This window comes from Bemisia tabaci, chromosome 9 (genome assembly GCF_918797505.1).
Source record: "Bemisia tabaci chromosome 9, PGI_BMITA_v3".
Lineage (NCBI taxonomy): Eukaryota > Metazoa > Arthropoda > Insecta > Hemiptera > Aleyrodidae > Bemisia > Bemisia tabaci.
Window position 1 is genome coordinate 14171859 of NC_092801.1, and position 13271 is coordinate 14185129.

The 13271-nt window shown below is 39.6% G+C and overlaps 1 protein-coding gene across 1 annotated transcript; it reads left to right on the plus strand.

The window, feature by feature from the left end:
• The first annotated feature begins 1504 nt into the window (after positions 1 to 1504).
• On the plus strand, positions 1505 to 11752 carry LOC109038172 (uncharacterized). The gene is made up of 4 exons (XM_072304273.1): positions 1505 to 4389; positions 6370 to 6618; positions 7996 to 8224; positions 11025 to 11752. The coding sequence occupies exons 1-3, from the start codon at positions 4323 to 4325 to the stop codon at positions 8187 to 8189; spliced, it is 510 nt and encodes a 169-aa protein (XP_072160374.1). The 5' UTR covers positions 1505 to 4322; the 3' UTR covers positions 8190 to 8224; positions 11025 to 11752.
• Positions 11753 to 13271: the final 1519 nt, after the last annotated feature.

Genomic DNA, 13271 nt, shown 5'->3' on the forward strand with positions numbered 1-13271 from the left:
AAGATCACAGAAATTGAACGTTTTTCGTAATCTTTGATCGGCCCATTCTCAAACTCCTTTCTCCGTTCCTTCTCTCATTCCATTTGTTCCTTGCCGAACCCGTAATTCCCTGGTCCATTCCAGATTATAATCTTTGCAGTCGGTGAAAATGTAATCTTTATTCCCGTTTGTGACACTGCGAAGGCCTAAAATACGGGAACCAATCAGATTTGGATTCACATTGTCTTGACTCTCAGTATAAAGGGACTCTACATCTTCTAATATTTCTGCCGCGATAGCTAGAGTACCTTAATAGACAGAGTATGGCCATATCTGTGCCGGTTTTCCATTGGTCGCGTGAAAATAGGCTGACACGATGTTCTTACGGCCGTAAATAAACAAACAAGATGGCTGCTATTAAGTCCCTTTATACTGAGAGTCAAGACAATGTGAATCTATTTCTGATTGGTTCCCGTATTTCAGGCCTTCGAAGTATCACAACCGGGAATTAAGATTACATTTTCACCGATTGCAGAGATTATAATCTGGAATGGACCAGGGAATTACGGGTTCGGCAAGGAACAAACGGAATGAGAGAAGGAACGGAGAAAGGAGTTTGAGAATGGGCCGATCAAAGATTACGAAAAACGTTCAATTTCTGTAATCTTTATTCCCGTTTGTGACTCCATGAGGGGTGATGTCTTGACTCTCAGTATAAAGGGACTCTAGCTGCTATCAGCTAGAGTACCTGTATAGCGAGAGTATGGACAGATCGCTTCATGGAGAGCTTAGGGCCCAAAAGTGCAGCCACCCTTCTAACCAACTTCTGACGCACTAAATTTCACTGCCAGTCTGTAGATTCCAATTCTAACGAAGATGGCTAAGAAATTACATAAATGAGCGGTCTTCCACAAAAATGAGTAAATTTATGCAAAAACTAAGTCAAATACGTGCTTTATAAACGATGGTTCGTAACAATGGTATTAATAAATCGTTCTGGATAATTGAAATTCATAGGTTGGCTGCATTTCTGGGCCCTAACTTTATTCGCGGAGGCATCGGTGAAGGCCTGATGGTTTTCGGGAGTTTCACATCTGTCTATACTCGCTATACAGGTACTCCACTATCAGCAAGCAAGTTTGAGGTTGCCGGCCAGGTTGGCCTAGTGGTCAGCGCGTCTGACTCTAGGCTAAGAGGTCCCGGGTTCGAATCCCGGTGGTGGCGACAAATTTTCATGGAACTGACGAGTGGATCTGCAGAAACAGATTCCACTCGGCCTTAATCCCTGAAAATTTGAAAGCCTGGAGCATGGATGTGCCTATATCCCATGATGTCTAAGGACAATAAATACTGTCTATCGATGGCTGTAGGTTCCAACGGAATATAAGCCACTAAACCAGCAAAAAAAAAAAAAAAAAAAAAAGTTTGAGGTTATGCACATCTCACGTCCTCCTGTGATAAAGGCGAAAGGCGATTTAACAGTGTTTTCATATGTTTTTTATGTGTTATTCGTAGATATACTAGTTTAAATTGTTACTGCCGTATAATTGAAATTTTTTTCAAATTTTAGCTTCCTATCAACTTTACAGTGAGTCGCCATCTTGTTTCTTTATTTACGGCCGTAAGAGCATATGAAGCCTAAAAACTCGTTGACCAATCAAAAAGCGGAACAGTTTCCCTGTAGTAAATATATACGAATGGCCATACTCTGTCTATAAAGGTACTCTAGCGATAGCGAGGAGAGCAGTAAATGCAAAAATTATTATGTTTTGAGAAAACGGGTTCAGAAGCATCTAACTAGAAACTTTTATTGAAAGAGGCCTAAGTCCTTAGTCAAACTGCCATTGAATTTTACACCTGAATAAAAATTAAGGATGCAGCAAGCCAACATTATCCGTCAAAACTAAAGGAGGCCATCGCAATTGCTGTAATTTAAGGGACAAATACACTCAACGCGTAGTGAGGCGAGAATTTGAGAAAAACGAACAGCACATTACTCATCCTAAAAATCGATTTTTTTCGGCCTTGATTTATCTGAGATTAATCGAATTTTTGGACAAAATCGACACTTTCGATTAGATCGATTTTGGAGGTAAAATCAACAACACTCATTTAATTTCTGCCGTGATAGCGGAGAGAGCAGTAAGTGCAAAAATGAAGTTTTGGGGAAATGGGTGCAGAAGTATCTTACCGGAAAATTTTATTGAAAGGAGCCCCGGTTCTTTCTCAAAAATTATCACTAATTGTCCGGAAGACTCCTAGAAATCGTTTACATGGTTCAAAATCGGCTGATTTTCTCTAGTTAAGTGCATTACACTTCTGAGCCACTGTTATTTCATTCACACTTTCAGAAGCAGATAATTCACGACGAACGCAATATGGAATTGCGTATCGTTGCTCTTGCTTCAACTCCGCAGGTGAACTCATGATTGTCTTTACTCTCAGTATAAAAGGGACTATTCCAAAACTGAGGTCCCGGGTTCAACCCCGGAGATGATTGATATTAGAGGACACTCGGATGTCAGTCATGGAGCCCCAATACTGACGTGCCTAGGAAGAACGCCGTATGAACATTCGAGTGTTGCCAAATTTCCTAATTAAGGCATTACAGGCAGAGTGGCCTCAACTTAGGCTCGTTTAAGAGCTAAGAGTATGAGCTTTCACCTCCCGCAAACCGCATGTCGATACCTATTGTAGTTCCCGAATGACAGCCTCAGTGCCGCAATTGTTTTGGCACAGCCTATGTATTAACTCTTCCATTTTCAACCAAAAAAAAAAAAAAATAATAAATATATATTTAAAAAAAAAAGAGAGCCGTCGATTCGCTGTCATTGCGAGACTGAGACTCGGTGTTGTTTTCCCCAAATTAAGTTGTTATTTTATTATGTGAATTTTGGCTGATTAAGGTGATTTGATGGACGCCATATTTAGTGTCAGAACGGCATGCGATGTATCGAATCAATTGGTTTCATTTTTTCAGATACTCGTAATTTTTCTCCAATTTTGAGATCGCAGTTCTGTTGTCAGGAAACTAAAGCACTCACTTACCAATTTTAACAAAGAAATTCAACGTAATAAAGGCGGGTTTTTTTTAGAGAGAAAATATAGCATTCGAGTGCAGTTTCGATATCGTATCGAATGCGATGTTTTCTCTGTGAAAAAACCATGCCTTTATTACGTTAAATTTCTTTGTTAAAATTGGTAGAGCAGTAAGTGCAAGAATGAAGTTTTGGGGAAATGGGTGCAGAAGTATCTTACCGGAAAATGTTATTGAAAGGAGCCTCGGTTCTTTCTCAAATTATCACTAATTGTCCGGAAGACTCCTAGAAATCGTTTACATGGTTCAAAATCGACTGATTTTATTTCAATTGCGCCGGTTCCCCCGTATTGTGCAATTTTTAAGATGGATTTGACAACGCTGCAGATCAGCTCACAGTGGTAGCAAAGCAGATGGGGTGGAAGATGATTTATCTCACAGACGGTGTAAAGCCCTATAGAATTTCTATTCAGCATTTAAAATTTCCACGAATTTTGGGGCCAAAAAGTTTCTGATTTTTCTAAAAGCTCAAACTGTGTGTGCCTCATGTGTTAATGATATAACGACTATTTCCGGCCCCTTCTAGAAACAACATAATGTGTTATCGGATTCTTCATGAGCGTGCATACTTTAATGGACGAGCTAAGAAATACTCGTCACATTTTGCAAAATATAATCGAAATGTTATTCACCGGTTACTAATACTGCCGAGCTAAGGAAGAACTTCATATGAACATTCGAGAGTTGCCAAATTTCCCTTGGAAAAACCTGTATTTTTGACAACATACATGCATATTTTTCCTGAGCATCTCAGATATTCTAGATTAGGTAAATTGCGTACAAAATCGTCAGAAAATTTTGAAAAATAACACTCGCAATTTCCCTAGTAAATGCGGGTTTTATCGGAGGAAACATGGCAACATCTAAAGGCTCATACGGCGTTCTTCCCTAGCACGGCAGAATACTTTGCCGCAGGATCTTCTCACCCTGCTAATTACTGGTGTACAAACGTTATCAATTCTCTTTGTAAAATGTGACTCGCAGAATCATTTTTGTGTACTTTTTGTTGACTAAAAAATGTTTTATAGACACCTATCTATCCACTAATTTATTTTTACCTCTAGGCGTGCCTCCATACACCGGAGGGTTTTCCGTAGGTTCCTCATCACAGTTAAATCCCACTTCCAGTCAAAGGACTACCTCAAGCGTTGATTTTAGGCAGATACCCGCAAGACTAGGTATTTCAAGAGAAGATCTGGAATCATCTGCCATTCCACCGCAAGTAGCAGCGCTTAAAAGACTTGGTATGGAAGGTCCATCTGGTGTAAGTGATCAAGGTCAAGGTCAAGGTCAAAATCAGGGTCTAGGTCGAGGTAACCTTTTTTATTCAGTAATTTTATTTAATTTCTCCCGGTCTCCACAATTTTAATTTTTAAATTTTGGTTAAGAAAAATGTTTCAGAATGCGCAACTTCGCACCTTGTCTGGTAGTTCATTGGTTCCGAAATTTAATCGTCTATAAAAGCCTGGTGGGAGTATCTTGTGAAAACTTCAGGGAATTATTTTGATTCGTTCTGTCCCCAGAAAATAAAGTGGGAGCGGAGATTCTACGGAAAACGTGGTATTCCAGTTGAAATAACCTTTGCTATTGGTGAAAATGTAATCTTACTTCCCGTTTGTGACACTGTGAAGACCTAAATTACGAGAGCCAATCAGAAATGGATTCACATTGTTTTTACTCTCGCCGTAGAACGCCGTATGAACATTCGAGTGTTGCCAAATTTCCTAATTAAGGCATTACAGGCAGAGTGGCCTCAACTTAGGCTCGTTTAAGAGCTAAGAGTATGAGCTTTCACCTCCCGCAAACCGCATGTCGATACCTATTGTAGTTCCCGAATGACAGCCTCAGTGCCGCAATTGTTTTGGCACAGCCTATGTATTAACTCTTCCATTTTCAACCAAAAAAAAAAAAAAAATAATAAATATATATTTAAAAAAAAAAGAGAGCCGTCGATTCGCTGTCATTGCGAGACTGAGACTCGGTGTTGTTTTCCCCAAATTAAGTTGTTATTTTATTATGTGAATTTTGGCTGATTAAGGTGATTTGATGGACGCCATATTTAGTGTCAGAACGGCATGCGATGTATCGAATCAATTGGTTTCATTTTTTCAGATACTCGTAATTTTTCTCCAATTTTGAGATCGCAGTTCTGTTGTCAGGAAACTAAAGCACTCACTTACCAATTTTAACAAAGAAATTCAACGTAATAAAGGCGGGTTTTTTTTAGAGAGAAAATATAGCATTCGAGTGCAGTTTCGATATCGTATCGAATGCGATGTTTTCTCTGTGAAAAAACCATGCCTTTATTACGTTAAATTTCTTTGTTAAAATTGGTAGAGCAGTAAGTGCAAGAATGAAGTTTTGGGGAAATGGGTGCAGAAGTATCTTACCGGAAAATGTTATTGAAAGGAGCCTCGGTTCTTTCTCAAATTATCACTAATTGTCCGGAAGACTCCTAGAAATCGTTTACATGGTTCAAAATCGACTGATTTTATTTCAATTGCGCCGGTTCCCCCGTATTGTGCAATTTTTAAGATGGATTTGACAACGCTGCAGATCAGCTCACAGTGGTAGCAAAGCAGATGGGGTGGAAGATGATTTATCTCACAGACGGTGTAAAGCCCTATAGAATTTCTATTCAGCATTTAAAATTTCCACGAATTTTGGGGCCAAAAAGTTTCTGATTTTTCTAAAAGCTCAAACTGTGTGTGCCTCATGTGTTAATGATATAACGACTATTTCCGGCCCCTTCTAGAAACAACATAATGTGTTATCGGATTCTTCATGAGCGTGCATACTTTAATGGACGAGCTAAGAAATACTCGTCACATTTTGCAAAATATAATCGAAATGTTATTCACCGGTTACTAATACTGCCGAGCTAAGGAAGAACTTCATATGAACATTCGAGAGTTGCCAAATTTCCCTTGGAAAAACCTGTATTTTTGACAACATACATGCATATTTTTCCTGAGCATCTCAGATATTCTAGATTAGGTAAATTGCGTACAAAATCGTCAGAAAATTTTGAAAAATAACACTCGCAATTTCCCTAGTAAATGCGGGTTTTATCGGAGGAAACATGGCAACATCTAAAGGCTCATACGGCGTTCTTCCCTAGCACGGCAGAATACTTTGCCGCAGGATCTTCTCACCCTGCTAATTACTGGTGTACAAACGTTATCAATTCTCTTTGTAAAATGTGACTCGCAGAATCATTTTTGTGTACTTTTTGTTGACTAAAAAATGTTTTATAGACACCTATCTATCCACTAATTTATTTTTACCTCTAGGCGTGCCTCCATACACCGGAGGGTTTTCCGTAGGTTCCTCATCACAGTTAAATCCCACTTCCAGTCAAAGGACTACCTCAAGCGTTGATTTTAGGCAGATACCCGCAAGACTAGGTATTTCAAGAGAAGATCTGGAATCATCTGCCATTCCACCGCAAGTAGCAGCGCTTAAAAGACTTGGTATGGAAGGTCCATCTGGTGTAAGTGATCAAGGTCAAGGTCAAGGTCAAAATCAGGGTCTAGGTCGAGGTAACCTTTTTTATTCAGTAATTTTATTTAATTTCTCCCGGTCTCCACAATTTTAATTTTTAAATTTTGGTTAAGAAAAATGTTTCAGAATGCGCAACTTCGCACCTTGTCTGGTAGTTCATTGGTTCCGAAATTTAATCGTCTATAAAAGCCTGGTGGGAGTATCTTGTGAAAACTTCAGGGAATTATTTTGATTCGTTCTGTCCCCAGAAAATAAAGTGGGAGCGGAGATTCTACGGAAAACGTGGTATTCCAGTTGAAATAACCTTTGCTATTGGTGAAAATGTAATCTTACTTCCCGTTTGTGACACTGTGAAGACCTAAATTACGAGAGCCAATCAGAAATGGATTCACATTGTCTTTACTCTCAGTATAAAAGGGACTCTTCCAAAACTGAGGTCCCGGGTTCAACCCCGGAGATGATTGATATTTGAGGACACTCGGATGTCAGTCAAGGATCCCCAATATTGACGTGCCTAGGAAGAACGCCGTATGAACATTCGAGTGTTGCCAAATTTCCTAATTAAGGCATTACAGGCAGAGTGGCCTCAACTTAGGCTCGTTTAAGAGCTAAGAGTATGAGCTTTCACCTCCAGCAAACCGCATGTCGATACCTATTGTAGTTCCCGAATGACAGCCTCAGTGCCGCAATTGTTTTGGCACAGCCTATGTATTAACTCTTCCATTTTCAACCAAAAAAAAAAAAAAATAATAAATATATATTTAAAAAAAAAGAGAGCCGTCGATTCGCTGTCATTGCGAGACTGAGACTCGGTGTTGTTTTCCCCAAATTAAGTTGTCATTTTATTATGTGAATTTTGGCTGATTACGGTGATTTGATGGACGCCATATTTCGTGTCAGAACGGCATGCGATGTACCGAATCAATTGGTTTCATTTTTTCAGATACTCGTAATTTCTCTCCAATTTTGAGATCGCAGTTCTGTTGTCAGGAAACTAAAGCACTCACTTACCAATTTTAACAAAGAAATTCAACGTAATAAAAGCGGGTTTTTTTTAGAGAGAAAATATAGCATTCGAGTGCAGTTTCGATATCGTATCGAATGCGATGTTTTCTCTGTGAAAAAACCACGCATTTATTACGTTAAATTGCGTTGTTAAAATTGGTAAGTGAGTGCTTTAGTCTCCTGACAACAGAACTGCGATCCAAAAATTGGAGAAAAATGACGAGTAGCTGAAAAAATGGAACCAATTGATGGGATTATATCGCATGCCGCTCTGACACAAAATATTGCGTCCATCGAATCACCTTAAGTTGTTTTTCAGACATATGCAAGATTTTAAAGCGACGGGGCACTCCAACAAATGGGTTCACAGTTTCGCAACCTAAACATTGCGGAATCATTTATGTTTTCAGAGACTGGAAAACAAAGTCTATCGGAAGTGGAGCCCAGGCATGCCGGCCCAGTCGATCGTACTCAGTGTGACCAATGTGGGAAATCGTTTAGAACCCCAATCGGATTATACGATCACTCGTTTTTCCACAAAGGAGAGACCATCTGCACACGCGAGCCATGCGGCAGGATTGTTTTCAAGAACCGATCCAAATAGGTACATCATTCACTTGAATGAGAAACATAAATCAGGTGAACCTCTCTATATTTGCACACAATTTAATCAAATTATTTTTCATCTAATGATCGACTTAAAAATTGAATAATAGCTGCGTCATGGCAGCGTAATAACTGTTGAAAACAATAACGTCCTCTCCCATTTTGAATAGAGTACCTGTATAGCGAGAGTATAGACGGATGTGAAACTCCGAAAATCCATCAGGCCTTCACCGATGCCTCCTCGAATAAAGTTAGGGCCCAAAAGGGCAGCCAACCTATGAATTTCAATTATCCAGAGCGATTTACTAATACAATTGTTACGAACCATCGTTTGTAAAGCACGTATTTGACTTAGTTTTTGCCTAAATTTACTCATTTTTGCGGAAGAACGCTCATTTATATACATTTTTAGCCATCTTGGTTAGAATTGGAATCCGCAGACTGGCAGTGAAATTTCACGGAAAAAACGAGCTTAGGGTTGGGACCTACATGTTAGTGCTGGACACTAACGAGGGTTAGGTCAAATGGAGCCACCAAGTCAGAGTAGTGCTGGGCACTAAACAGCTCGAGGCTGGGTCACTAAGGAAGAAGTAGTGTCAAGCCCTAAAGTGACTTTGGAGCGAGCGTAAAATATGAAACGCCTCCGCCTGGGATCGAACTTGGATTGCGCCGATGGAAGACCAGCGCGTTACCACCAGGCTATGGTGACTCCGATGTCTCACGGGTGAATTTACACCTCTTAAGCGCAACTACGTCTCGCGGCATCTGATTAGCACTACTCATGTTCAATGCCCACCTGTACTGCCTTCCGATGTTGAGCTGTACAGCGCTTAGACGCCAGCCCTCAACTACTCCCCACTAAACGGCCAGTAGTGCTCAACACTAGTCTTGTTTTTTCCGTGTTTGTGCGTTAGAAGTTGGTTAGAAGGGTGGCTGCACTTTTGGGCCCTAAGCCCTCCATGAAGCGATCTGTCCATACTCTCGCTATATAGGTACTCTAATTTTGAATGAAAAAGTGTGTTCACCTTTACTCTTGCTTATAATTTGGGTATATCTTGATTCACTTGACTCTGATCGGATTGCATTTGCAAAAAGGAACCAGGAGCATTACAATATTGCTAAGATTGTGCAGCTCTTTTTGTCTTGGAAGGAATACTTAATTATCTCTGAACAGTTTCTATTTAACTCGCTAAAAACTGTAAATTTAGGACAAAAATTACCACGTAAATTTCACATTATTTCAGGATGTAAATCGTTATATTGCAATGGGTGAAGTTGCACAATCTTAGCAACATTGCAATGCTCCTGGTTCCTTTTTGCAAAATGCAATCCAGTTGACCCTGAAATTACTTTAATTGACTATATATCACTCTGTTCGAATCTAAGTTGGATTCATATTTGATCCGATCTACGAGTGAATTGTCTCGACCTACCTTCAATGTGGTATGATATCTACGTTATAAAATCTTAATTAAAATCGTATTTTAATTATTTTAACTGAGTGCCCATGATGTAGATATTTTATATTTTTAAACATTTCGATCGTTCCTTTCATTTTCGCTGAGTCCCAGGGGAGCACGGGTTTTGGAAGGAGCAAGAGGATGGACCGGTTGCTTTGTAGACATTTCTAGAGACATTTCTGTAGACAGACAGTGCTAAGCAAGAACGCCGTAAATCTATCAAGATTTTCCCGCGCGTTTTTTAGAATCTAACACTTTATAAAATAAAAAATATTTTACCCATGCACCTTAAATTTTCAGGTTAAGTTCTTGATAGTTTTTGCGGGAGAATTCTGTAACAAAAATCTTTTCGAGGTACACAAGTTTTTCTGCTATGAAACATTGTTTCCAGAAAATTTAAAATGGCGTTTACGGCGTTTTTGCGTTGCACGGCAGCGCGCTGGCGAGGTAGAATGCCTCCAATGGTCCATGCTGTCGTGCTAAGGAAGAACGCCGTATAAGCCATCGGGCGTTGCCAAATTTCCTTCGACAAATTACGAATTTTCCGGAAAATTTGCGACTATTTCTTCTTGGATTTTTCAGAAGATTTTGTTCGTGATTTGATCGAAAAAGTCTGAAAATTTCAAGGAAAAATATTCATTACTTTCTTCGAAAATGAGCATTTTCCAAGAAAGAATTTGGCAACATCTGAATGCTCATGCGGCCTTTTTCCTTAGTATGGCAGTATGGTAGAGATCATTGTGGCCATAAAATTTGACTCATTTTCCCTGGTCTGATAACGTTCGTTCTTTTTTGCTGAACCTAAAAACCGGTATTTTCACCACAATCCGATTTTTTCGAGGAATTGAATACTCTGACTCTCCAGCTTCATAGTAATTTGGACCGCATGGGTAGAGAGGAACCAAGCCACATCAGCTTATGCCAAATGCGATTGGGCAATTCAATTTTTTACATGAATACGGTTGTGTGGATTTTTTGTACACATTTCGGAGAATTTTCTGTAGAGCACGAAGCAAATTTCTAAAAAATTACTGAAAAATCCGCTGAAACGTCCTCTTGTACGAAATTAAATTACCCAGTCAAAGCTGGCAATGGCTGATGTGGCTTGGTTCTTTTCTGCTAAACGCGGTCCGTTTATTGTTATATGTATGTAATTCAGTGGCGTGGCGTTATTCGATATATATCGATATTTCCCCGTTTGAAACTATGGTAAAGAATCGATTATTAAGGTGTTCGCTGCGAACACCCTTATAATCGATCCTTTTCCACAGGTTTAAATGGCAGATCGATCGATATATCGCAAAGAACGTCACGCCACTGATGTAATTCATACGTGATGTTGTCAATTATTTTTCCTGTGCATCTATTTTCAGAGATCGTCGAAATGCCTAAAAGTTTTGAGTGCAACAAATGTGACAACAAATACGTACTCATAGAAAGTCTAACTAAGCACATGCATGTTCACACCGGCATGACAATTTGTCCATTTTGTACCACTGGCCACCGTTACGGAACCATGAATAATCTCAGGGATCATATAAGGTCTAAGCACCCAGAGAAACTGTCAGCACCACCGCAAAAATGATCTCTTCAAAATATCTGGATGAATATTATGGGCCTAATAGAAAAAAAAAAATGAAAAACAATGGGGTTGGTTTAATTTTAGTCGAACGGATATAATTTAATGAGTCATGTACCGTGTAATCATGCAATCAGGCAAACCGTGTAATCGTGCAATCATGTAATCATGTATCATACCATGGTGTGCACTGCAGTTCCGTCAGAAGCTCATTTTGTGCATATTATAAAATTAAAAAAAATTAAATATATAAATAAAATGATGAGGAAAACCTTTTTACTATACGCATGTTTCTTTTAGTCTATTTTTACATATACTGTTACATCCTGAGTGGAAGCTTTTCGAGTGGCCAGCAGCGGACTGATTATTGACATTGATTGACAAAGCGATAGACAAAGAAGACATAGAGGGTAAGAAGCGATCCTATAGGTGGAAACGGGTGGCTCTTATAGACTAAGGGAGAAAATGATGGACTAATTATCGGGTCTCTCGTGGGTTGCCGTTGGTTTGTCTATCACCCACGTCCTTGTCCATTGCAACCACCCGCTTCCACCGATAGGATCCCTCCAAATCCCTTTTGTCTTCTTTGTCGATAGCTTTGTCTATCAATTTCGATAATCGACCCGCAGTCATATTCACGGCTACCAGCAAATTCGTGAACCAGTCGATAAAGCGTTTTGCATTAACCTAAAATCGCTGAATTTTAATTGCTCCTAGGTTAGGTTAACTTAAACTTTAGATTTACCAAACCTAACCAAACCAAACCTACCCTAACCTAGTCTGGAGAACCTATATTGAGAGAGTATGGCCACTGGTGTTACCACTCTGATTGGCTCAGCCATCTTAGGCTGAATGGAGCCCTTAGGACCCAAAAATGGCGGACGCCATAAATCAATGTAATGCGAAATGACTCAAAATGTAGTTTTCTTTGCTTGTCGTAACGAGAAATTTATCCAAATGCACTATTGCGATTTCTTTACATATTTTTAAGGCTAATCGTGTGCAATTTTTGAGAAAAATTATCCTAGATGTAGTAAGATTGGCAGCAAGTGCAGTTGGTGATAACCGTCAAAAGTTGGCAACGACCCCCCCTCCCATCCACAAGAACCAAAACAAAGCACCGCCATTTTTGGGTCCTAAGCCTCTCCATGGGGCTCAGTGGCCATACTCTCTCAATAAAGGTACTCTACTACCTAGTCTATCCTAACCTCGAATAGTTAAATTAAAAATGAAATTATTTACAATTACGCACAGTGCTTGATACAAAGCAGGAGGTAGATGAAAAAAATGATCAGCAGTGGCATGGCTTGCTATGAATACATCGATTGATCTACCATTTAAACCCAGTGAAAAGGATCGATAAACAGGGCGTTGGCAACGAACACCTTCATAATCGATCTTTTACCCTAGCTTCAAGTGGGGAAACATCGATAATGCATCATTCACACCTCGCCACTGGATCAGTGATAGAGTGGTAATTTATTTTTTGATTTTTTATGATTTTTTTGTGAGGCTGGAAGAACAATCATCGAAATATTCAGTGAAAACCCCTAAGGATTCTCTTGGTAAAAATGCAATTTGCGAGAAAAAATTCCGTAACATTCACGGAGAAAAATAGAACCGCGCTGAGTACCAGAAGATGGACTTCATCATATGGGACGGATGATGATTTTGCTTTAACATTCCATTCCGCACTTGGGCACAGACGACAATTATTGTCCCCAGCACATTCCTCTTGTACTTTCGCACAAACTTCCTCTGCTAGGTGACTGTTCCTGCAGTCCACCATATCCGGCGGATATTAAAGCAAAGTTGGTGCTGAGCACCGTTCTATTTTTCTCCGTGTTGAAATTTAGGTTCCTTCTTTCGTCAGGAGGACGATGCACGACGATTTTCTTAATTTTGCTAATGTTCGTGCTTGTTGTTCTCTCCCTCAGTATCAGCCGTAAGTCACAGTAAGTGTCATGAAGCTTCGTAGCCAAAGAAAATTCTAGAATGGCGCTTCATTCGTCTTACAGTCCAAATACACTGAAAAAAACAC

Bases quoted from the DNA above. Each gene is read 5' to 3' on its own strand.
- LOC109038172 (XM_072304273.1), top strand. From the start codon at position 4,323: ATGGAAGGTCCATCTGGTGTAAGTGATCAAGGTCAAGGTCAAGGTCAA. The intron at 4,390-6,369 runs GTAACCTTTTTT...TTTTACCTCTAG, and splicing joins AAATCAGGGTCTAGGTCGAG to GCGTGCCTCCATACACCGGA. The intron at 6,619-7,995 runs GTAACCTTTTTT...TTATGTTTTCAG, and splicing joins AAATCAGGGTCTAGGTCGAG to AGACTGGAAAACAAAGTCTA.